The 25,035-nt window shown below is 40.9% G+C and overlaps 1 protein-coding gene across 2 annotated transcripts; it reads left to right on the top strand.

Moving 5' to 3' along the window:
- Nucleotides 1-6,822: 6,822 nt before the first annotated feature.
- On the top strand, nucleotides 6,823-11,372 carry LOC131446937 (UPF0500 protein C1orf216 homolog). Of its 2 annotated transcripts, none has more exons than XR_009233981.1 (2): nucleotides 6,823-7,030; nucleotides 9,366-9,504. XR_009233981.1 is itself a non-coding variant. In XM_058618335.1 (2 exons), the coding sequence occupies exons 1-2, from the start codon at nucleotides 7,204-7,206 to the stop codon at nucleotides 10,471-10,473; spliced, it is 1,113 nt and encodes a 370-aa protein (XP_058474318.1). In that variant the 5' UTR covers nucleotides 7,108-7,203; the 3' UTR covers nucleotides 10,474-11,372. The 2 variants fall into 2 exon arrangements, 1 of the variants encoding a protein (XP_058474318.1); XM_058618335.1 differs by lacking the exon at nucleotides 6,823-7,030 and adding an exon at nucleotides 7,108-7,208 and having other exon boundaries at nucleotides 9,366-11,372.
- Nucleotides 11,373-25,035: the final 13,663 nt, after the last annotated feature.

The following is a 25,035-nucleotide window of genomic DNA, read 5'->3' as shown; positions in this document are numbered from 1 at the left end:
ATTTATGTGGTTTGTCTTTATAGTTTGACATAATGGAGAGTAAAAAGCTAAGTTGCAGGACAATCTGCACAGTCTCATATTGAGGACTTCATTGGAAATCACATGGTATATGAAATGTGACTCACTGTGTCAAAGCTGATTTTCATAAGATCATTTTATGATCTTGACTTAAACAGACGACGATACAGCTGCCAAAAGTCACAGTTTTTACTGTCTCCATTATTAGAATCGTGATAATAACCTCTCTGGCAACAAAAGCAACTATGTGTGGCCACACTGCTTATCATCGTTCCACATTAAACTGTACAGATGGTGGTTTTTAGTGCAGATAAGTTTCTGACGTCATTAGCGTGTCTGGATTTCTAGAAAAACAGGTCAACATAGAAATTTCAAGATAGTGTATATAAAAAAAAATGGTTTCATAATAAGCTGTGGTCGTTACTTTTCTCTTTATTAAATCTTGTCTTTGTCTCGACTCAATCTGTTCCACAACATCCAAACTTAATTGTTTAGTTTAGTGGACAAGGTTAAAACAATTGAATCCACTTAAAGTGATTACACCTCACTGTCCTGTGAAGTTAAAGGCTTCACTCTTGTCTTCTCTCTCTCTCTGAGACTCCTTTGACTCTTTCATTTCACTTTTTCTCGCAGGTTTTGATGCATAATCGCAGTTTAGAGACTAATGATTTGGCAAGTGGCTAATAATAGGCCGGCATTAGAGGGCGCTTCTTCTAACGAGCCCTTTCATGTCTCTCCATCTCATTAGTAGCCATGGTGATTAAGAGGAGGTCCCGGGGTTATGCGTGGTCGCAGGAGGCCCCATTACACATCATTAGGGGCCAGTGTGAGGACGGTCTGGAATGAACCCCATGCTGGGGGCTGCTGCGAGCTGCAGGGCGGACGGGGCCTGATCCTGGTGTTACAGCAACGGTAACATTTTAACTGTGTCACCAGGGTGTAGTATTTTGTGATGTTTTTGTTTTTTTTAGAAAGAAACATCTAAAAATAAAGCTGAATTTCTGTCAAATTTAAAAAAGGCCCCAAAATGTATGAAGGAATGATGGATTTTGTCGTGTGGCTGCATCTATCATTACTTTTGAGCCATTACGACGCAATTAACCGAGATAAAGACTTGCTTTCAAATCCTAAGGCTCTTTGCAGGGTCAAGAAGATAAGCGATCAGTCCTAATTGGAATTTAATAGGAGTAATGTCTTCGCAAGTTGGGAGAGTAACACTCTAATTCTGCTTTTTAGTTCTCTGTCTCTGCATGAGCACTATACCCACTTCTAACTGGATTTCATAACTTTGCTTAAAGCTGCACTGTGCAACTTTTAAACATAAACAAATGTCTGTTCCATTCAAACCACTGGGTTTACACAATGCTGATTGAGCTCCACACAACTCTCTGTATTTCTCAGTGTTTAGGTCACGTTAGGTCCGCGCTGCACACAGGAAGTGACTTGTTTTATGTCAAGATTAGCGTTTTAGCTCTAGATGGGATGAAATATCTCCCTGTGTGTGTGTGTGTGACTTTTCTCCAGGTTCTCCGGTTTCCTCCCACAGTCCAAAAACATGCAATATGGGGATTAGGTAAATAGCACACTCTAAATTGACCGTGATTGTGAGAGTGAATGGTTGTTAGTTAGTTCAGGCTGTGACCCCGCCTTTTGCCCTATGTCAGCTGAGATTGGCACAGCTGCCACCCTCATGTGGAGGATGAAGCAGGTAGAAGATGGATGGATGGATGAAACAACCAGTCAGCAGTGTTCCTAAACTTGTTTTGTTTTTAGAGGTTCAAATCTCCCGTAACTGTAGCAGATGTTATGTATTTTACAATCACAGTCATGTGGATGTAGCTGTGGTCTGTTGCTAGGTTTCCTTTAAAACGTGTTGCTAATTAGAACCACATGTTTGATTATTGTGTCTTTCATGCTGGTAGCATTTATTTTTTTAGAATCTCTGATTTATTTGTTTATTTGCTTGTTTGTGTGTTTATTTTATGTATTTAATACATTTGTGTTTCTGGTTTTACTGGTTCATTTGGCTGAATTTCCTTTCTATTGTTATGATTATTATTGTTATTTTGGATGTTTTGTGGTACACGTTTCTGCCTTGTGTGTTTGCTCTATTCTATACATTGTTCTCTTCTCTCATACAGTTATACACATGACGGTTCATATACCGCATCAATTTTGTCCATCCAGTGCTGTTAAAGCTGTAGTACGTCACTTTTTCAACTGTATATATTCCGATACAGATCATTTTCAGTTACATTCACTGTCAAACGTTCATACAACTTGAATCTCAGCTCTGCACGACTCTCTCTGAGTTTGCCAGTGTTTAGATCTTGTGTCGCCCGGTGACATACAGAAAAGTGACAACAGCAACACTGAAGAAGTAAAGTGAGATGACTGCAAACATGTTGCAGCTTCTTGTCCCCGCCCAGCCGGCGCTCCAACTGTATACACTCAAACGCTCCCTCAGTCAGGTCTGATAGTTTTGCTTTCAGATGAAGGATGCAGCATCATTTATGTTCACAAAGACAGACCAAACCGAGGCAGAATAATCACACCAGCAACAATCACAACAACAAAAGTTACGTACCACAGCTTTAACCTTCAAGCTCGAAGTACGAGGTCAGCGCAGGATCCCCCCCCCCCACCAAATTCACTCCCCACTTGAAAGAAGAGGAAGGTTACATGTTTTGGCATCGAGTCCCAGCTCCTAAATATCTAGAGGACACAGATCTGGCTTTAGTCAGATTACGAGGAGGAGAGGAGGCAAAAAGCGAGTGGAATAATTGAAGTGATACTTGAGCTGTTGCACCCAAGGATGTGCTGGTGTCATGATGTATGCACTGTATGTGTGTGTGTGTGTGTCTGTTCACATCTACGGCTAAAATAAAAGCATATAATTAGTGTGTAAAGCGACCCCCCAGCCCCCTCCACCCGTGCTGGGTTAGTGGTTGAATGGTAGCACGTCTTGGCTGATTTGGCTGGTTATTATTATTTTTTGTAAGTTCGCTGGCTGTGAGCTCAACGTCCGGCAGGCTTTCTCTCTCCCTCTCTCTCTTACAGTCTCCGTGCATCTCAGCACCAAGGATCTGACAGAGTGGCCCCACGGGGGCTGCCGGCCGCCCTCGGCCACTGTCACAGCCGAGACTGGTGCTGGAGCAGATGTGGAGCTGAACTGAGGGAAATGGGTCACAGTACTGGAGGCTGTGTACCATTCAGACAAGGTCTTATTATGCACAAGGTAAGTCATGCTCCCTTTTTTTTTCATAAACTTTTTTTTTTCTTTTTTTTATGAGTGTGTGTGTGTGTGTTTGTCAAATGGCGTCAACATTAGCCTACAATAATCTTGTCTTCCCTCAGGAGGCCTCACAGATGACCCTCACTCCTCCGAGTTCACTCTATCTCTCTCTCTATCTGTGTCCTCTGCAGTCGTCTTTCGTAACTTGGGCTTTTTTCGTTTTCTTTTTTGGAGAGAGAGAGAGAGAGAGAGAGAGAGAGAGATGAAGGGAGAGATGATTTTGCGTGTGACGAGGCCTTGGGCAGACGCCTGTGTTTGATGTATTTTTTATGTGCTTAGGCTACTACTGAATGATGGGGAGGGGAGGGAGGAGGGGAGGAGGGGTGATGCCTGGAGCTGATGTACTTGAATGGGGATGTTGTTGAAAGAGAGAGGGAGAGGAGGGGAGGATGGAGAAGTGTGTGTGTGTGTGTGTGTGTGTGTGTGTGTGTGTGCATGTGGTTCTTTCTCTGCCTTCAGCGACGACATGTCAGTGAGTTGAGGGCGAGAAAGATTGAGACAGTGAACACTTGTTAAGTCTTACTGATGTAACCTCCTTACACGCACACACACACACACACACACGCGCACACACACACACACACGCACACACACACCTTCCAGGAAACCCTCAGCCCTCTGCCTTGCCCTTGGATCTGAGATTGACGATCACAAAAGCAGTCACTCACCACATCACAGTGCATCAAATCCTCCTGTCTGTCCTTTTGCGATGGCTGGAGATTCACAGTGCATTGTGGGTAACATTTTGGCTGCCTTTTTACGTTAAAACTCACCTGCAACTGTTGACGGACGTCATGATGTGTGATTTTGACTGTTGTTGTTTTTTTAAATCCATCTCTGTGTGTTTGACTCACTCAAACATCAACAGCTACATGATGATGTGTTCCAGGTCCAATTAGAAGTGTTGGAATTTGCAGTTCTGCCTCAGATTAAGACAATTCTTTTTCACCATTTCCCAAGATGCTTGTCTACGACCACCAGAGGACGAGCATGATGTTGCTTGATGAATCTAATAAGAGGGGTTTGAGTTGTAATACAATATTACACACAGATGATGTTTTTCCGACTAAATGAATGTAAATTAAAACAATAGCCTTAAAACAAGTTATAATCCTACTATGAATTTTCATTTTGTATGGAGGCGTAGAACTGCCACAGCATAGAAACAAAAGTCTAAGCCGTTTCTCGTTAACAATTTAAAAATAAACTTATTCAAACATTGCAATTAAACTTCAGTATTTTTGACTGAGCTGGAAAAAGCAAAAATATTGCATCACCTAATGGAGAAAAGCAGGATCAAACCCACAAAAAGACGGTGCAATTACCGACCGCACCGACTGTTGTTGAAGTTTAATTTCACGGTGCAGAAACACGTCTGTGCGGAGTTTGTTCTCAATTTTCACCTTCACTCTAATTTAGCGACGCTCATATTGTTATAGTAGTGATGAGAAGAGGGTGAATTGTGGCCATAAAAGGAATGAATATGGACTGGAGTTCAAGGTTCAACTTCCTTCATTCATAATTGTGTGGAGTTTTTTTTGGTAGTATATCACCTGAAAATTAAGAACTGAAGTGTTTTTAGAATTAGAATTAGCAGCCTGTTGCACTCAGTGATAGTGACCTCTGCATTTAACCCATCCTTATTACTCACCAGTAGTGAACTCACACACGCCAGGCACAGCAGCAGTGGGCAGCACTTATCCCCACCCAGCCCTTGGCTCTTCCCAGGATTTGAACTGGTGACCTTCTGGTTACGACCCCAATTCCTTTCCTCATGGGCCATGTGAAAGGCGTTGTAAGGCTTGTAACTGGATGGTTGCTGGTTCAAATCCCTGGAGTGCCCCTGAGCAAGGCACCCAATCCCTCATTGCTTCCCGGGCACACATAACACACCTGATTTAAATGAATGGGTCGTTATCAGGCTTTGGTCGGAGCTTGATGATAAACTGAACATTTGAATCAGGTGTGCTGGAGCAGAGAAACATCTAGAACATGCAGGACAGCGAGTCCCTGAAAGACTTAAAGAGCAGAGACAGACAGACTTTATTAGATCACCATGTCATCTTCTGCAGAATCTTTTATTACAATGATCAGAACACAAGGATACAAGGATGAGTATTTCCCATACGTAACTTATTATTTATTTCATAAACAGCAACACCCCCCAAAAAAGGGGGGGGGGGGGGGTGCAAATCATTTACAAAGTAAAGTGTTCCATAAATTATCCATATAGGATAATCTATCCACATGAATGTAACTTTCCAATAGTAAGTATAGACAATTTATGGTTATGTGAAGCTTAGTTACAAAACAGAAACCTATAAATGCATAAAAGTAACTGATAACGTGCAATATTAACGGACAATGTGTCATAACCAACAATGCCATCTACACTGCATTATACAGGATAATGTGCACTTCTCAGTGTCACTTTATATTACATTATTATATGTGCTTTATGTCTATTTGTGGCGGTCACTGTGTATCAGTGTGTGTACATTATGTTTGTGGTGTTTTATGTGTTAATCATGTTACATCACTATAGATGGAAATTAGCCCACGGCTACAATCTGGCACCTGTATATGTGTTTTTATTATTAATGTGTGTTGTCCCTGTTTTTTAAAATAGAGACGTGTGTTAATGCTGTAGTACCTTAATGACCCACCAGAGGGCCACAGCCCACAGTTTGGGAATAATCAAGACCAATCGAGACCTCACTGTGATGTGATACTGTATGTGAACACTGAAGCTCCTCACCTCATAAACTGAACAGAGCTAAATAAGTGGAGAAGGATTATGTAACTTCATGTTATTACATCATAAAATAAAGCATGTTGAAATATCATATTTATGGATCAGGTATAGTTAAAGGTTCTCACTGATGTACAGTCATGTAAATGCTCCCACTGTTCTGTTCTTCCTGAGTGTCGTTAATCATTGTAGCACACACACACACACACTATGAGCCTGTGTAGACACATATTATATAAGTGTTCTGCAGACTTTTGCCACAGGCTGAATCTAAACCATTAAACATACAATGCAGTGCAGCATCATGTGGCTGCTGCAGTCCTGACACACACACACACACACACACTGGTGTGGTTCCAGGAATTCAGAGGACATTGCCTTGACTTATATTTAAGTCCTGGAGACTTTTTTGAACCTTAACTACTAACTAAGCCAGTGCATTTGAGTCTAAGAGAGACAACCAAGTTAAACCATCAACCACTTAATCTATAGCCTTCTCCGACAAAAAAGTATTCACCTAAACCTGTTTCCACCCTTTTTGTGTCAATAATAGTTAAGCATGGCTACTCCGAGGTGGTGGAAGGAGGGGCCCCCCCAAATCAAATTCAGTCTAGGTCCCCATAAAGTCTTGGGTCGGCACTGCGTGACTATTATTATACACAGTAGGTCATAAACTGTATACAGCAGTGATTGTTTCATCTGTGTGTATACGCTCACATTGTTTCTCCTCATCCTCCAGTTTCCCTCTTCCTGCAGCCCCAGCCCAGTTTAGGAAGTGTTACTCAGACCTCAGTCCTTTCATTTTTCTCCTGTAAGTACAGTGACAGTGAGTGGATGGTGGGAGGAGGAGGAGGAGAGAGGAAGATAAACATCACATAGGAGGAGGGGAAACACAGGGAGGGCGCAGCGTCCACTGATTTTTTTTTCCTCCACCACTGAGAAAAAAACCCCGACGCGTAAAAAAGGTAAGAATGATCCAAAAGCTCATGCTAATATATTCCCACATGGGTGTGTGTGTGTGTGTGTGTGTGTAAAAGCAGATGAAAGGCAGGATCTGCTGCATGAGCTTGTTTTTTTACTGAGGAGAAAGAGAGAGAGAGAAAGAGAGAGAGATAGAGGGAGAGCAGACAACACTGATATGGGGTGAGCTTTATATAACGCGACGGAAACTCAAATATTCAAATATTCTGGCTTTTTTTCCTCTGCATTTTTGTTGATATTTACCATTTTAGAAGAAATGTGGAATCACTCCTCGGGTTGTGAATGGATGTGGATGTGACACGGTTTCATTCTACTTATTTATTTATTTATTTATTCTATTTTCTGCGCAGCATCCGCTGCAGAGCTGCTGTGTAACATGCGGCGCCATTGGTCTTTTTTTCCACGCAAATACACTCAACGCACAAGGACGCATCGAGTAGAATTGTTGTGTTTTTACATCATGATTTCTTCATTTTCGCCGGGTTACAGCTTCATAAACACACACAGACGGAATGCGCCTTTAGCTGGTGACAGTATCGACCAAAACTGACTTATTTATATCGATATTCACACGGAGGATGATTAAGTTTTTGTTATTTTCTTTTTTCAAATCTCTTCGTCATGATGGTTTGTGTGTGTGTGTGTGTGCGCGCGCGCTCCCGAACCTCAGAATCGCTGTCCTCCAGCACCAAGCGGGCGCGCGTGCACTGGGTAGGAAAGGGGGGGAGGGGGGAGGATGTGACTTTGATTGACAGCAGCCTGAAGTCAGGATTAGAGAGATTTCCATTCTGAGGAGACATGTAAATGTTTGATGTTAATAGAAGTGGAGTGAACACACCAGCCTGTAGTTATAGTGTGTGTGTGTGTGTGTGTGTGTGTGAGAGACCTTGTCAGGACCAGGAGTCCCTCATAGAGACTAAAACCTGGTCCTAATGAGGCAGAACTTCATTTGTGAGCAACTGGTTAAGTGTGCAGCTAAGATTTTAATCTGCTAGGTTAGATTAAGATTGGGGATGGGAAATCAGTATCGGTCCGATACAGGTCAAAATCACTGTATCAGATATCGGACAGATAAAAAATAAACCTATATATATCACTTGCTTCATCAGCAAAAGCATTTTAGCTGAGTCGTGTTTGGGCTGTTTATTTCTTCTTTTTGGGGACAACAATATTTGTAACACATTAAAAAAAATTATGTGTTTAAAATGACTCGGCACAAATCAATTAAGAGCTACCATAGTTAATAAATGGTCTAAAATGACTAGTATTGGTATTAGAGTTTGCGATATCGCGGTATCATCCCATCCCTATTTAGGCTTAACTGGTTATGGTTAAAGTTAGTGATACTGCTTTGTTTAGGCTGTCCAAATGCAGTGTCCTATGCAAAGCCTTGTGTGTGTGTGTGTGTGTGTATTGTTCATATATTGTATTTTGTTTTTGTCATATCCTTTAAATCACTGTTGAGCTGCTTTTGCTTTTAAACGCTTCTGTTTACATATTTAACATATATCTCAGGTAAACTTACTTCAGATATCTCTATGTCACAGTTAACGCGATGTTTGCTTTATTTATAGCTGCCAAAGTCGGTTTATCACAGCGAGCAGCTGAAAGCTTGACTTGTCTTTAAAGAACTTAACTCGTGAACTTCTTGGAATCGCAGCCTGGAGATTTTATGGTGATTATGCAAGCTGTGTTTTGTGTCTTAAGTGGAGATGATGAGATGAGCAGGAGAGTGTATTTATAGGAAAGGGCAGAGTGTACGGGGTCTGTTTACACCATGAAAAGGTTGATGTTTGTGTCACTGACATTAGATTTTACCGTTTTTGGAGCTTTTTGTGTTGAAGGCTGAAAAAATGCCCATGAAAATGACTTTGAAATCTTACAGTTTAAAGTAATTATCCATCACATTTTCAGAGATATTGGTCACATCTAAACTGATGAAGTTAATTCAAAATAAATTAAGCTAGAGTTGTGTTTATATAACTTTTTAACATAGTTAATGAACTTAATTAATGTGGGTGTTACCAATTATAGTAAAAAAAAAACAATTTTAATTGTGTCAACCATTTTGTTCTTTCAGTGTGACAATTTTACACTTCTTAATGTGTAAAATTGACAGTTTTCTCTGGTGTGGATTCATTGTCTCCATATGTTAATTTTTATGTTGTTTTAATATGGATGTAAACTTTTGGCTGTCGAAAAGAAAGACTAAAACTAAATGTATGAATTCAAAGATGTCAAAGATGAAACTGAAATGATGAGCAAACATGACGTGTTTTGTTGACAAACATGTATTCATGGTCTCCCTGTTTGTTTCAGTGACGCACAGTCGAGGTCAGTGATGCTCCACCATCAGGACCAACCTCGTAACTACGGAGGCCAGGGAGGCACAAACAACACATCTTCCTCCTCGCTTCGAAACAGGAAGTGCGACAAAGACGGCAACTTCAACTTCCTGCCAGGTAAAGATGAAGAGGACTTCACGGGCAGTGGAGGAGGAGACGAGAACCGAAACCAGGTGCGGCCACGTAGTTTAGGCCCGCTGGGTCGCGACCCTCCAAACTCCTCGCCGTCGTCTGCATATCACAACTCCAGTGGGACGCAGCGACCCAGAATGCCCTGCTGGAGTCCACTGGAGCCCCTGCCTGAGATCGAGAATGTGGACGACGGGTTCGGGCGGGTTCCCCCAGATGGAGCAGAGGAAGGGAGGATGGAGGAGGAGGAGGGAGTCATGATGAGGAGGCTGAGTGAGATGAAGCGACGGGAGAAGAAACAGTCGCAGATGAAGAAATGTGGCATGGTTTCCAGAGGAAAAGAGGAAGAAGTCGACATCCTGAAGCTGGAAGATGATGATGAATGGGGAGACAGTGACTCTGGGTCTGAGGACAGCTACCAGTCCGGCAGCAGCATGTCCTCCCTCCACTTGGAGAGCACAGGAGACAGGGTGCTGATGGGAGGATGGGACCGCATCGGAGTCGGTGAACCAAAATTGAGCCCGCAAGATGGCAACCAGTGCTCAAACACCAGCAGAGAATGGGTCTCACGACAAAGCTTCAGCCAAAAATCACTGGCTGGAAGCTTCCTGGGAGACCTCACAGAGGAGGGAAGAGGACCAGGAGACGACGATGACCAGTCTTCAGACACAGACGGCGAGAAGTCAGAGCTGATGGACGCCGTGTGGACGCTGCGAGACCGCGAGCGCTTCAAGGCCCAGGAGATGGAGAAGCACCAGGTGCAGCTGACCATGTACCGCCGCTTGGCACTGATCCGCTGGGTGCGCACGCTACAGAGCCACGTCCAGGAGCAGCAGAACCGCCTGCAGTCCAGTTTCGACGTCATACTCACGCACAGGAAGGAGCTGCTGCGCATGGGCGCCGCCGCCACCGCCGTGGCAAACGCCGCTCCCCCCACTGCTGTCGGACAATGATGAACAGAGAAAGAAGGCGGGCGAACTGAAAGACTGGAAGTTGTTAAAACAGCTATTTTTGCTGTGTTTGACTCTGACCTGAAGACATTTTCCCTCACCCCATCATCCTCTTTGCCACTTTAAAGATTCACAGTCATGTTGTTGATTGTTATGATGCAGAAACCTGAGTTTTTGTTGAATTTCTGTACAAACATTCAACTCGTCTTTATTCAGGAAGACTCGCACTTCCCTGCATCACTTCTACAAATCATTAGAATATATTTTATTCAAAGCTGCCAGTGATTTTTGTTGTTGATGTTATTATTCAGGCTCTGTCAGGCAGTACTATCAGACCTGACTGAGGGAGCGCTAGTGTGTATACACCAGCAGCACAGTGGCGGGAGGGGGACCAGAAGCATTTGCTGAATAACCAGGTGTTTTGAGCAGTAGAATTCACTTCTGAACATTTCTGAGGCACCTTTTTGTGTAACACATCACTTGTTATGTGTCACCGGGTGACACGGCATTGTAGAGCTAATTGGAGAGATGAATGATCAGTATTGTATGAACTTATCTGACAGTGGCTTGAACGCAGCGCACATTTGTTTATGTTGTTTATACATACAATACAGTTTAAATCCCCTGTCCCTTCATAAAAAACATATTCTATTTAAAGCAATGGAAAAATGAATGACTGTGTTGTGATGTTAATGTCATGTTTTAATCCAAAATGGTCTGTGTGCTTTTGCTGTCATTGCTTGTATTGACTTGTGAGTATAGAAAACTATAACTGTGCTAAAAGATAATGAGGATGTATCAGTGTAACAGATGGTTTATAGATGCTGTATATACATATATGAAATATATATATATATATATATAATTAGATAAAGAATAAATAAAACTACCACACGCTTTAATATTGTGTTTATGTTTGATGATAATAGTTTATTTGATTTATTTGACTTTGGGGGAGTGCAGTGCTGGTAGCTCGTATCATTCTTCTTTAAAGGTTTAATGTTCAAGTGTTAGTGACATCTAGTGGCGAGATTGCAGGTCGTAACAAACAGAAGACTCCTTCGCTCACCCCTCCCTTTCAATAATAGTTAGGTAACTATTTGTTTGCGTAGCAAGCGTACACTCATATACCCCTTTACACTTGGCATTCAAGTATGAGTACAAGTGTAAATACACATTACATGGATTGTTATCCGATCTGACCAGTCTTCAGACACAGACGGTTCCAAATGAGCTGAGCCGATAATAAATTGTGATGTCAACAGGCTGCTGGTCATTGATTGGTCAGAGAGTTTCATCACTGGAAGAGTCATGAGCACGGCGTCCGACACAAGAATCAAAGCAAACAACGTCCAGCTTTCGATCAGTTACTTAAAAATCCTGAAAACATACGCTAATCTCCAACATTTAGCAAAGTAAATGTCTAAAATGTCAATATTTGACAGAGGAGTCTGGTGTATTTAGAGACAGCACTGCTGAAAGCCGGCGATCATGAGCCGAATCACGACCCGTTCAGTGGTATTTCAGTTCAGTGACTGTGTCAGACGGAGTCTGTGCTCCGGTGTCATGTGTAAAAAGGTCACAGCAGTTTCACGCAGCCTTGCTATGATGACTCCGCCCATGTTGAGGAGGTCCTATAGTCACGGAGAATGAACCAAACCGTGTAGAGTAGAGCTGTGCCGTGCCGTATAATGCCAGGACTATATAGTGGAAAAGCACCAAAAGAAGTGGACAGTGTGTGTGTGTGTGTGTGTGTAACAGGTACTGTATGTTAGCAGGTTAGCAGTGACAAAATAAAAATCCTTAACAGTTTCCTGTGCTCACTAAGCAACACAGCAACAACTTATATACCAGTCAATAACCACGCTATTGTTATTCCGAGTTGGAAATCCGAGTTCAGGGGGCGTTCCTCACCCATGACCTTGGAAATTCCGATTTTTGACTATAAATGGAACTACTTTGAGGCTATAAAATACCAAATAATTGTTTAATTTTGAAGCAATTTTACACTTGGTTAGTATATTCACTTGAATCTAATAAATCCTGTTAGATTTCACACAGTGGACCTTTAAAAGGTCGTTTTTATCACAGATCAGCATGTTGGTTTCATGGAGCAGGTTAATCATAGCTCCTTCAGTGCTGATAAAGGAGGGCACTTTAAAGAAAGAAAAGAAATCCTCTGCAGCTGTGTACTTGCAGGACTGGAGCCTTCAGGGCAAATGACCTTTAAGCTCACAATTGCTTCTTTGTCAGCTGAACAAAGTTGGTATGTATCTGCTCATCACAAGGCGCTGTGTGTGTGTGTGTGTGTGTGTGTGTGTTCTGCAGGGTGTGTGATAGCCGTGTGAGGCTCAAGCGTCGTCCTTCTTTCATGGGCATGGCTGCTGCTGCTGCTGCCGCCGCCGCGGGCACTGAGACTTCATCTCACCTCTTATATATATGTGTGTTCAGAGAGATACCAGCCACGCTGCCACCCTATAATCTCCAAATCCATGCGCTGAGTCGTGCTGGTGGGGGCCTTCTGCGCGCTGCAGGGGCCCCGGGGAGCCTGCGAGTGTGCGCCCCGGGGCCCTGCAGGTCCAATCCGGCCGCAGCGAACAGACGCTGGTCCGGTGAAGAGCCAAACCCCGCGGCAAGTTGGAGATAATCCCCGGCCTTGAATGTGCATCCTAACTAACTCACTCCCGTTCATTTAAAAAGAAAAGGCTTATCTGCTGTGTGTTGAACGCAGACATCACAGTTTTACTCGGAACATATTGATCCCTTGTTCTCTGGCTGTAGGTGAGTCAAAGCTGAGCGGATAAAATGTTTTAACACCGGGATGGTGACTTGTAAGCAACGCGCAAAACAGTGCACCTCTGAAAAGAAAAATGAGACAAACATGCCTTTGATTGTGATTCAGTAAATAACCGATGTGTGATTCCAGGGTCTAGAGGCGCGATTGATGCCTGCAGAATAAAAGAAACTGCATGAAACATGGAGATAAATGAGGCCAAAGGCTGTAACATAACACTTTTACAGGGAAAAACAGCTCTCACTTTGTGCAGCTTTGCCTCAGGAGAAAAGTGTCAGTGTTTCTATGTTCACTACTTCAGCATGAAAATATCCCCAGTTGTTTTCCATTGTAACATTTTCCCTGTTTGCTGAATATAAAAATAAAAATAAAAATGTGTGTGTCTTTCTTTGTTGAAAAAAGTGATTATTGATAGTTTATTAGTGATGATTTGGTTGCCAGGTTGTGAACTGTCAGTGGGTTCGCTCTTATATTTTCCCAGTGGTTGTTTAATAGGCATTTACTTATTTTACTGATCCTAATTAAACCTTTATTTGTATTTATATTGCTCTTTTGCCCCAGTTAGGTTTATTTATACGTGTGCAGTGAAAATACAGGTCTGTCTTTTACATAAAAAACACATTTAGACATGAATTAATCAGTTTATTTTCAACAATCCATAGTCATAACTATAAAGATATTTTATTTTATATTTTACAACAAATCACATTTTTGAATTTTAATCCAGATGCTCCAAGAAGTTTGTCTCCCTGATGAGTTAAAAAAAGGAAGGATAAACATCACATGTTTAATCAACAGTGTTTAAATTAATTATATGTATTTTATTAATAAGAATGGCAGCTTGTTAAAAAACGGTGCCAACGTTGTTGTTTTCTGTCTCTGCAAACAGACTAATTCAGTCAGTATTAAAAAAAACAAATAATAATAGAAACTGTATGTAAATGACAGTTGTGGTGTTAGTTTTTAAATCAGTATCAAACTTCCTTAGTTGTAGAGAGGCTGTGCACGGCACCTCAGCATTTTATCTGTTCAGAAAACAACAGTGAGCACCAAACTTCTAACCAACTAAAGGGTTTTATTGTAATGCTTGTATTCAACAACACAAACACTCATTGTTTTTATAGTCTACTCCCAGACTTGCCATCAGAAGTCTCTCGAAATCAAGACCATAATCCAAGCAATGTAGTTTTCTGTGGAGACTGCTCAAACACACAATAAAACCAGTTTTAATAAATGGGTAAAACAACATGACATTCTGGTCCTGATGACTCACTGTCCTGCACGTTTTAGATGTTTCCCTCCTTTAACACACCAGATTCTACTGAATGTAGGCTTTTGCAGAGCTTGATGATCAGCTGACCATTTGAATCAGGGGTGTCGGGGCAGAAAAACCTCTATAACAGTGTTTCCCAACCCTGGTTCTCAGGGAACACTGCCCTGTATGTTGTAGATGTTGCCCTACTCCAACACACCTGATTCAGATGAACAGCTCGTCAACAAGCTCTGCAGAAGCCTGGTAACAAGCTGTTCATCTGGATCACGTGTGTTGTATAACATGCAGGACAGTGATTCCCCTGGACCAGGACAGGAACAGGAACTCTGGTATCATAATAGAGCAAACAGAAAGAACACATGCTGCTGCTGCTGCTGCTGCTGCTGCTGCTGTCCAGGTGAGAGAGAGTGTTAGTGATGAAGAGCTGGACATTTTAAATGGTCCAATCTTTCACCTCTAATACCTTAAATGGAAAAAACAGAGGAGCAGCTTCTTCTGACCATTCAGCTTCTGTAAATGAATAACAATAGAGGAACATGGAGAAATAATTTTTGAGAAAAAGATTGAGCAGAATTTCACATCATTTTTTTCTACCGTGTTCTGTTTTTATGTCTTTTGTTCAGACCCCAGGCATCAGAGTATCTGATAAATAATAAACACAGGCTTTATAATCTGGAGTATAACTGGAATAAGTCAAATTCTTATGTTTCTGATGTAAACTGTTTTTTACATAAAGGCTGTTTTATTTACTTTTTAGAGTTCCCAAAATATTTGCTGGACAGAAACACTTTTTTTGTTACCTCTGCAAATGACTTGTTTTTAATATAGTAATTGCCATCGTTTTATATACACATTTTAAAATAAACATATCAACAAATTCATCAAATTACTGAACATGTGATTGTTTGATAATGATGCAGTGATATTGATGATACAATTACAACAAAGTGATTTACAGTTGTACATATTTCCAATGACAACAGCATTAAACCATTAATTTAATCATACTTTATTTCCCTCTTTATCTCTTTTTTTTATCTCATTAACATTAAAAGACAGATGTATTATTATTATTATTATTTTCCCATGTATTCATACACACAAAAGTACACACTAGCTCACCTAAAGGACGCTTCAGTAAACAATGTCCACTAGGGGGAGACACTCCATCACAGAACAGCCTGGCTCAGCCCATCACCTGTGATTGTTGTTGTGTTTTGACGCCAGGGGGCAACGGTGTGCATATGAGTGGATGATCCAGCAGAGTGTGTGTGTGTGTGTTTTTTTATTTTTATCTATTGGAGGGAGGTGTTGGTGTTGTTGTTGGTGTTGAGGGGGAACCTGGGATCCATGAATGTTCTCCACTGGGAAGAGAAGAAGACTTTTTGTCACTGCGCGTTAAATAATGACATACAGTTCAACGCAGAGGTCAGGACCAAGAAAGGTGAGAGGTCACAGGACGATGAACAGGACAGAAAGTTTAATAACTGCACATTTACACATGATCAATTATGTTTGCTCAGGCGTTTAGCTGCTGTATAAATATGCTTTAAAAAAAGAAAAGAAAGAAAGAAACCAGGAAAGGAAAAAGTGCTTACAGCAAGGACACATGCAGTGGCACCATGTGCTGAAGGGGTCAGAGGTCAAAGGGTTTGGAAACACTGGTATAATGTAGTATTTCGCTTGTAGCATGTAGATTCTTTTTTAATCGTACTCACAGTTCCAATACTGCCAATATTTACTGTTTCCTGAGGGTTAAATTTGGAAATTTAGGAAAAAGGAAAGAAAGTGAGAAATTAAAATTAAATTATTTTTATTTTTAATTAAAAAACCCTATCCTTAATTTTCGGACAGAATCACAAACATTTACCATTCATTTACATTCTTTTTCAACTTATTCCTTGAAGAATTCTGGTATTTATCATGAGACAAATACTCAAAAACATGTATCTGTGTAATTCAGTCTACACATAAGTTATTTGATGAATTTGAAGAAAAACATCTAAAACAACAGCTGCCTCCAGAGTTGACTTTATGTTACTGTTGTAGCGTGTTTGTCCATAATTCACAAATTTACCTCCATGTCTTCCTCAGGACAAATCTGGCCTCTGTGGTTTTTTATGTTCAGATGCTTTTGACATGAAAAAGTCTGGGCTTCAGCTGATGTGCGGAGCTTCTTCTTTTCTTTTTTTTTCTTTTTTGATTTTTGAACAGAGAAATACATATATATACCCTATCATACACTCTCTCTCCCCTTCTTCCCTCTGCCTGATGTAGTGTGACAGTGTGTTCGCCCGCAGCACTCTGCTGGCGTGGAAACAATCAGCTTTGACAGAAAGGGGGTGGTGGGGAGGGATAAAGGGAGAGGGTGGGGTGAGGAGGGGTGAGGATGGGAGGGGGGGGTGAGGAGGGGTGAGGCTGCTGCCCGAGGCCTGAGTATGATGAACTGGATAGAAAGACCTGTCGTCAGAGGAGAAACAACACAGTACTGTACAGATAGATAGATAGATAGATAGATAGATAGAACATTGGTTTTGTATCACTTTGATATTCATGTAATAGTCAAGTAACTAATTATTGGACAAACTCTCACAAAAAAGAAGTAAAATGAATCCAAAAAGAGTTTCGCTAAGATCAAATTAATGACTAAATGTGACTGTATGTGAAAAAGTAAAAGATGGAGCATCTAAATCATTTCAGAATGTACATGTTTTTTTGATTTCTCACCGTTTACAAATATTAACTATGATTTTTGTGCAGTTCTTAAGCTAAAACAACTTACAGGCTCATCAAAAACATATTTTGATCAAATTGCTACTTTTAAATTATATTTTATATTTTTTGTACTTTGGTTTTAACATCAGTATTTTAAGTTTCTTTTTAAATGTTCCCTTTTTCCATTTTCTCCTCTCTTCTTTATTCGTGCTCCCATTTGTAAATGTTGTATTTGCTCTGATACAGTTGTCAAATAGGTGGTATTTTGTCTAAACTCTTGCAAAATTACCAAAATGATCCAAATAGTTTATCATTAAAATCAAATAAACGGCCAGACAAGTCATATGTTTAATTGAAAGAGAATTAACAGAAGGTAAATGTCCCAGCTAATTACATTTCTCATGAATTTTTACTTTTTTTTTCTCATTTTCATTCCAGCACAGTTTTTGAGTTTAATTAACATACAAGCTCATCAAAATTGCTCCTGTTAGATTTTCTCTCTCAAAATTGGCTTAATTTGACTTGACTGGAGGTTTAATCAAACACTTAATTAACAAACAAGGCAAAAAAAAAGAAGAAGGTCAAATCTTTTATAAAATTTTATAAAGTGAAACATGTGATTACGTGTTGACACAACCTGTTGACTGACAAGTGAAAACACCTCTGTGACCCTGAGTGTCACTCACCCACTTGACTCTCTGGACTAATTCAGTTAAAGCAATCAGGTCCATTATAAAGGAGCCCACTCAAGATGCATGTCACTGTGTGATTCCAGGACGTGAAGCTTCTGTGTGTGTGTGAGGAGGAAGAGGAGGAGGGTTTGAGTGTGTGTGTGTGTGGATGGTTCAGCTGCCTCGTCCGCTATAACCAGCTAATAAATATGAAAACAGCAGGTTAAAACTTTTTCATTTGTCTCGTGCTTGAAAGGATTATACCCTTCTATAGAGTCCCATGAAAAATCCCCCAAACCTCATAATGCCCAATGGTGTCCCATAAAACTGTGTCAGACAAAAGGCAGAGAAAGGAGGCTTTTTCACGCATAAGGGGTTTTCTCATGAGCACATTGAGGGGCGGCCCGGCTGCGATCCGCCCATAGATTATCTGGCTGTCGGTGGAAACGCGGCTGGGAGCGGCAGGTGCGTGTGCCAGGCTCAGGGGGGTCGCGGGGGCCCGGTCAGTCAGCGTGCGGAGGGTGGCTGAACTATGGAGAATGCATGTGCAGCTGCCGGCAGGAATGTTTGCAGATTGTCACTTTCATTTAACTTGCTCTTTTTCTTTTCTCTTCTCTTTGCAACCCCCCGTCCCCCTGATCTCCCCCCTCCTGCCCTGACCTAGACATGGATCTAGTCTCCCAGGTTTTTCCTCCTCCCACGTCCAAGCCATGGAGATCATGCTAAACGGTGACACCCTGCTCACAAAAGCAGCAAGCGGTGAGGGTCGCGCCCGCCTCAGCGCCGTGTAATTGTGGATTAAACCGATAAGCAGTGCAAAAGATAGCATCCCTCACATTTTGAGAGACTTTCGAGGGGTTAACTCAGTCTTTAGCCTCTTTCACACTAAAATGAAGGGGGTTCAGCCAGGATTTGTAAACCCGCTAACACCCAATAGCCCTGTTCCCATTGCCTGTGGTTGGCCTACGCTGTGGTGTTTTTATCACCCGTGTCACCTGTGTGTGAGTTGTGAAGATTTTACTTCAGTTTCTCGATCAGTCAATCACTTATGCTGATATTGAGCACTGTCCCAAGTTTTTAGTGCTAACGGCTAAGCTAACGTCCAGAGGATGAATATGTGACATAGAGTTGCAACATAAATGACACATCACTGAGAAAAACGGAGCAGACGAATAAGAAATGATTGCGTACACTCGAATTTTGTATTCCCAATAAAACGTGTGTGCATCGCAAAGAGTGAATTCAGATGAAACACTGTCATTTAGTCATTTATTTCACTAAGACGATAACGACGACGACAAAAAAAACAAAAAAAACAAACAAAAAAAAACAACATATATATATATATATATATATATCGCACTTATGACTAGCACTTCATAGTTTGATTTACTTGAAGCTCTCACTTACTTCTAGCTCTTATTTGTACCCAAATGTTTAAATGCACTTATTGTAAGTCACTTTGGATAAAAGCGTCTGCTAAATGACATGTAATGTAATGTAATGTAATTTAATGCTGGGACTGAATGTTTTGGGGGGGGTTTACCACCAGTGGAGACTTATTTCACATGGATGTCAACATGTTCCCCCTGTTTAATGATACAGTGTAAAACGAATCAAACAATAATCATTAATCATTAAAAACAAATTGAATCAGGATGAATCAATACAAAATCTTCAAACATGGGCTACAACACAATTCTATACTTTTTATATTATTATATTATAGAACAATACAATATTTCTAGTCTTGATGAACTGCTTTAAACTACAGTTTTCACCCATTCACACACTGCAACATAAAGACTCGCAGAATTTAACCCACAACCTTCCAGTTGAAAGACAACTCCTCCTACCACTGAACTACCATGGCACCAATCCTAACTCCTCACTTATTTAATGCTTTTACTTCTAAGTATATTTTATATCAGAAAATCACTTTTAGTACGATAAATGTCATAGACTTTAAGACGTTTACTTAAGTAATATTATTAGAAAAGCTGACTTAAACTTCTACCAGTCATTTTCTGGTAACATACTCAAGTTTCCCTTGCATAAGTACTTTATACAAGACTGTGTGTTTGTCCAACTTGGATTTAGATTAACATGTTTTCGTCTAACTTGTTTTTTTTAATACATTTCAAATAGTTTTTTCATGTAAATGTACTGACTGTCTTTAACTTGCAAATCAAATCTCCCTCTGGGTACAAATAAACTGACTTGACTTGACAAAATTCATAGATTTATCTCGTGTCAATATGGCCTTTAAGCAAGCATCACCTCTTATCATCATTTTTTAATGCATTCACAATAAAGTCTGTATCTTATTACCAGAATGAATTCACCACAGCTGATAGTCGTCCCCGTGTTCGCCTGGTTCTCTGCCTGGAAATGGCCTCCTTGCACCACATAAGGTATATGGTTTTTAATCTCTGCCACCGCGACTGTGGCCCCATTCCAAACTGTGGCCCCTGAGGCTGTGTGTGTGTTCTCAACATAATCCCCCTCCAAACTCTGCAGCGGTCCCTGTTATTCCACTGGGGTTTGGCTCAAGTGCTACATGTCAACGCGGAGCAGTGCTCAATGCTTTTATTCACACCTTCTTACAGCAAAAAGGGATTAATGTCCCCACTATTATGAATAATGAGAATGAATAACAAACAGCCGTCTGTTTATCCGGCACCATTAAATAAAGGAAAGAGTGTCCTTGTGCTTCTTATTGAACTGTCTCGGGGGTGTTAGGGTGGAGGAGGTGACACACAATCAACAGAATGGGCTGAAAGCGGCGAGTTAAGTTGCCATGTGATGCTTTAAGCTGAGGTTGCTGGGAGTCAATCCATTCCTTCATTACATTCAGTTTGAATGCAACGGAAAATCTGATTTATTGTATGACAAAGGTGAAAAACTTAACTGATAATATGTTTTCTGTTACTCCAGTAACAGTAGCACTGCTGATCCTGGAAGAGCACTTTATGATATCATTGCTTTTACCTTCTTTTTATTAAATTACTTTTAGACATTTTTATTGTTTAACTTTTAAATTGAAATACTTCTATATTTTTTAATTTGTTTGCCACTTTAAACATGTCTCAGGAATGAGCATTATTGTTGTTAGGGAGTGTGTGTTTTCAAATAGTAACAGTTTTAGTGTCTTTTAAAATGTATCTATTGTGCGGATCACAAGATAAACTGTATTTCGTTTTGTCACACAATCCAACCTAATATGATTTACATATGCACACGACATGTGTGTTTTTACACGATTCTCAGTTTCCCTAAATATTCATATAGTCTGATTTCAAAAGATTCATTAATGTGCATTAAATTGAACATCATTTTTTAAAATTCTAATTGGAATCAACTTGAAGTAAAATCTTTCTATGTTTTTAGAAAGTCATGTTTAGTGGTCTTATTGTGTTTTGTTTTCAATTCCTAATTTGTTACATATATAAATCAGTGCTTACCAAAGTGTGGGTTGTGGTCCACCACTGGGCCTTGCAGGTATTACAGGTGGGCCTCAGATAGGAATCTAAAATTTCTTCTATTCAAATGTATTTTATATTCTTTTCTCCAATCTAAATTGAAAGTTAATAATAAAGGGAAGTATAATAACATCTTATGTCTCACTTTGTTATTCACATCTTATTTTGTGTTCATATGGTTTCTCAGTTATGGCCAAAACAATAATTCCACATTTTGATTAATGTTACTATTGTGGTTATTTATGATGATGATTCATCAACAATTGGAACAAAAAATAATAATTTCCAAGTTATTGTTTTTTTTTACATCATGGTTATTGTTGCTCATCCTAAAATCTGGGGTCATTTTGGCCATAGTTTTCCAATATATGATATTGGTTCAGGTTCAAGTGCATGACTAAATATGATATTATGAGTCCAATTTGAAGACACAGTAAGACATCAAGTGGGACTCCAACATTAGAGTTGCTCCTAAACTAACAAAGCAAACAACAATATTACAGACACATGTATTTAAAATGAAAATGAAGAGTAAGAGTTTAAATCAGGGGTGGAATATGAAAGTTGCTTTCTGGTTTATACAGAATCACGTTGTCTGGTTTAGTTCACTTCAAAGTTGCTGACTCTGTGGTTTGTTGAGTTTAATGATCTCTTAACTCATCATAGCATCATACAGGTCTTCTTCTTTTTCCCCTCATACCTCAACAGTTTGTGCAGCCTAATCTAACACATACACTTTACTGCACTCAGTTTGCATCTGTCAAAATGGACAATTGTGGACAAAATACACGTGACAAACCAACATTACAGGACTCTTGCTCCTAAATGTTTTCCCTGATGCATCTCTTTTTAAGCGTCTCCTCCATCTTCTCTGTGTTTTTCAGCTTCGCTCTGGATAGTAAACGCTGTATCTACAGCCGCCAAATGGACAACGAGGCTGGAAACGAGAATATGAGAATGAAATATGAAACAGTGGTGGTGATAAACTGGTAGATAATCATCTTTTCATTAAACTTTCATCCCCAGCCACTTAAATATTCAAGAGCCCAATTACAGAGCTTGTATCTCTCCTTCGCTCTCTCTTTCTCTCATTCCCCCTCACTCTTGTTTTTCTTAACAAGAGCAGTCGGGGAGAAGGGTGAGTGGCTTTAGGGTTGAGTGAGAGCATCATTATGAGGCAGTCACACTGGTGGAGGAAGAGGAGGATGAGAAGGAGGGGAGACAGAGAGAGAGAGAGAGAGACAGATGACCCTCGTGGAGGACAGGGAGCAGCAGGCCTGATGTGTGGCTGTCCAAATACTGTGATGAAAAAAAGGGAAAAAGAAAGAAGGGATGGACATGGAGGATGACAGACAGCATGTGGACAGACATGTAGAGGGCAGCCATGCAGGTCTGATGGACAGAGGGAGGGATGGATGGATGGTGGGAGAGACAGGAGAGAGGAGACGGGAACAGACAGATGAGCAGAGAGGAGTATAGATTTTCTAGGCAGATAGTGGAAAGATGTGACGAGTGCCACAAACAGGGCGCGTGACTCTGTTGTCTGCCTGTTTCTGTGTGTGTGTGTGTGTGCGTGTGTGTGTGCACGTGTGTGTGTGTGTGAGTGTGTGAGTGTATTAGCAGTCAGAGCACTGAAGCCCACGGGCGATTCCTGTGTGTGCTCGCGATAAAGGGGGGAAAAAGGGAGGAAGTGTAACGGTGGAAGAAAAGCAGGGCGTTGAGTCGACGAGGGGGTGGGAGTGAGTTGTGTTTGTGTGTGTGTGTGTGTGTGCGTGTGTGTCTGTTGGGGAAGGGAGATGAGGAAGTTGGTTGGATGGGGGAGGTGGTAGGGATGGGTGGATGGGGAAAAGAGAGAGGAAAAATAAAAGAGAGGAAAGAGCATCCAGCAGTGTGGGGAGCTTCTTCTGTGCTGTCACAGCCTCTGGATCATGTCCCTATTGGTCCCCACCCCCCCCCACACACACACACACATGTTCCCTCACCCAGTTGCACTCTCTTCTCCCCCAAAACCACCCCTCGCCTCCCTCTATCCCTCCTTCCCTCTCATGAAAAGAGTGTCTTGGCAGGGTAATTAAGAATGGCCTCTAAACACAGGAGTATGGCAGGAACGCTCCAGATGAAAGTAAATGATTAAAATAATTACAGGCTGAGAGCTGACGAGCCGGAGTGTGGGGTGGCCGCCGGACATTTGTCGGTAATTAGATAATTAATCTGAATGCAAATGATGAGCCCTAACGAAGCAGTCAAGCTGAACCAGCGACAACTGCCGAGAGTGAAATGTGGTGGTGATGGTGAAGGGGGGGGGGGGGGGGGGGGGGGGGCATGAATATGAGTGTAAAACATCCAACCTCCCCCAAAAAGTGAACAGACTCCAAAGCAGCAGCAGCAGCAGCAGTGTGAATCAATAACAGTTTCTGGCAGTGGCAACTCAAAAGCACCCTCCTTCTTCACTTGGTTTCAGTGTCAGTATAAAGTACACATGAGCACCTTGTTAAAACTATACCTAAGTCAAGCCTCAATGTGTGTGTCTGCAAAAAAAAACTGAAAATAAAATGTCTCCTCTCCTCAGGAGCTGAAATGCCAAATGAAGAGGATGAAGATGAAATGGCACCTGAGGAAGGAAACAAATGCATGAGCAAATTGTGGATTTTCTCGCTCACTACATGTGACACGCTCAAACACACACACACACACACTCATTATTTCTCTGCATGCCTCGTCCTCATTCACACGTGTCTAAGCAGAGGTAAACATCTGACTTCATAGCTTATTCATGGGATTTTCTTTTCTCTCTCTCTAACAGGTGAATATATACTTGTCAGCATCCTCCACTACAATGTGCATCATTTAAATATGGATCTTCATGGTTTATTTATCATGATTCCGCCTGATAGTACTGCGTGACTGTGAAAGCTGTGGCGCTTTGGTCTGTTTTAACAACAGTGGGTCGATTAAACGTGAGCCACAGACACACAGGGACTCACTTTAATCTGATTATTTAACAAATGTAGTTAAACAAAGTAAAATACAGTATCAGCTATGGTGGAGGCCTCCAGCTTGTGGGGTGGAGAATTTAACTGCTTTTTAAATTGGATTGATTTTTTTTGTCTGCAAAAACCTTGAGCGTTATTTTATCATAGGAGAAATACAAGGCTGAGACCAATAAATATACTTATAATCAGCAGGTTTAGGACTAATTTCTTTCATTCATCAGTGTGTATACAATGACAACAGTAAAACATTTGTTTACTGTCATCCAAAGAATTCCTTCCAACTTAAATCTCAGGACTCTAAGAATAAATATTGGAGAAAAATCTCAGAATTTCTGACTTTTTATTTTGACTTTTACTTTTTATTTTGTTTCCAAGTTAAATTTCAGATTTGACCCTAATCCTCTTCAACATAATCTTGTGGTTGCTTTGTGGGGTCAAAAGAAATGATGATCCTGACCAGGACAGTGGACAAACATTAACTCATGAACCAAGTTAAAATGGCCATAATAGCAATTTAATTAGTGATTTACCTACTGTACATACTTAATAATGAGTGCATGTGTCTCCCAAAACCTCTTTGTGATAATATCACAAGGATAAAAAACTAAAATCTGCCTGTGGATAGTTGCTGTTTTAT

Source organism: Solea solea, chromosome 20 (assembly GCF_958295425.1).
Source record: "Solea solea chromosome 20, fSolSol10.1, whole genome shotgun sequence".
Lineage (NCBI taxonomy): Eukaryota > Metazoa > Chordata > Actinopteri > Pleuronectiformes > Soleidae > Solea > Solea solea.
Note: the sequence above shows the minus strand (reverse complement) of the source record. Positions and strands in the feature narration are given on the sequence as shown.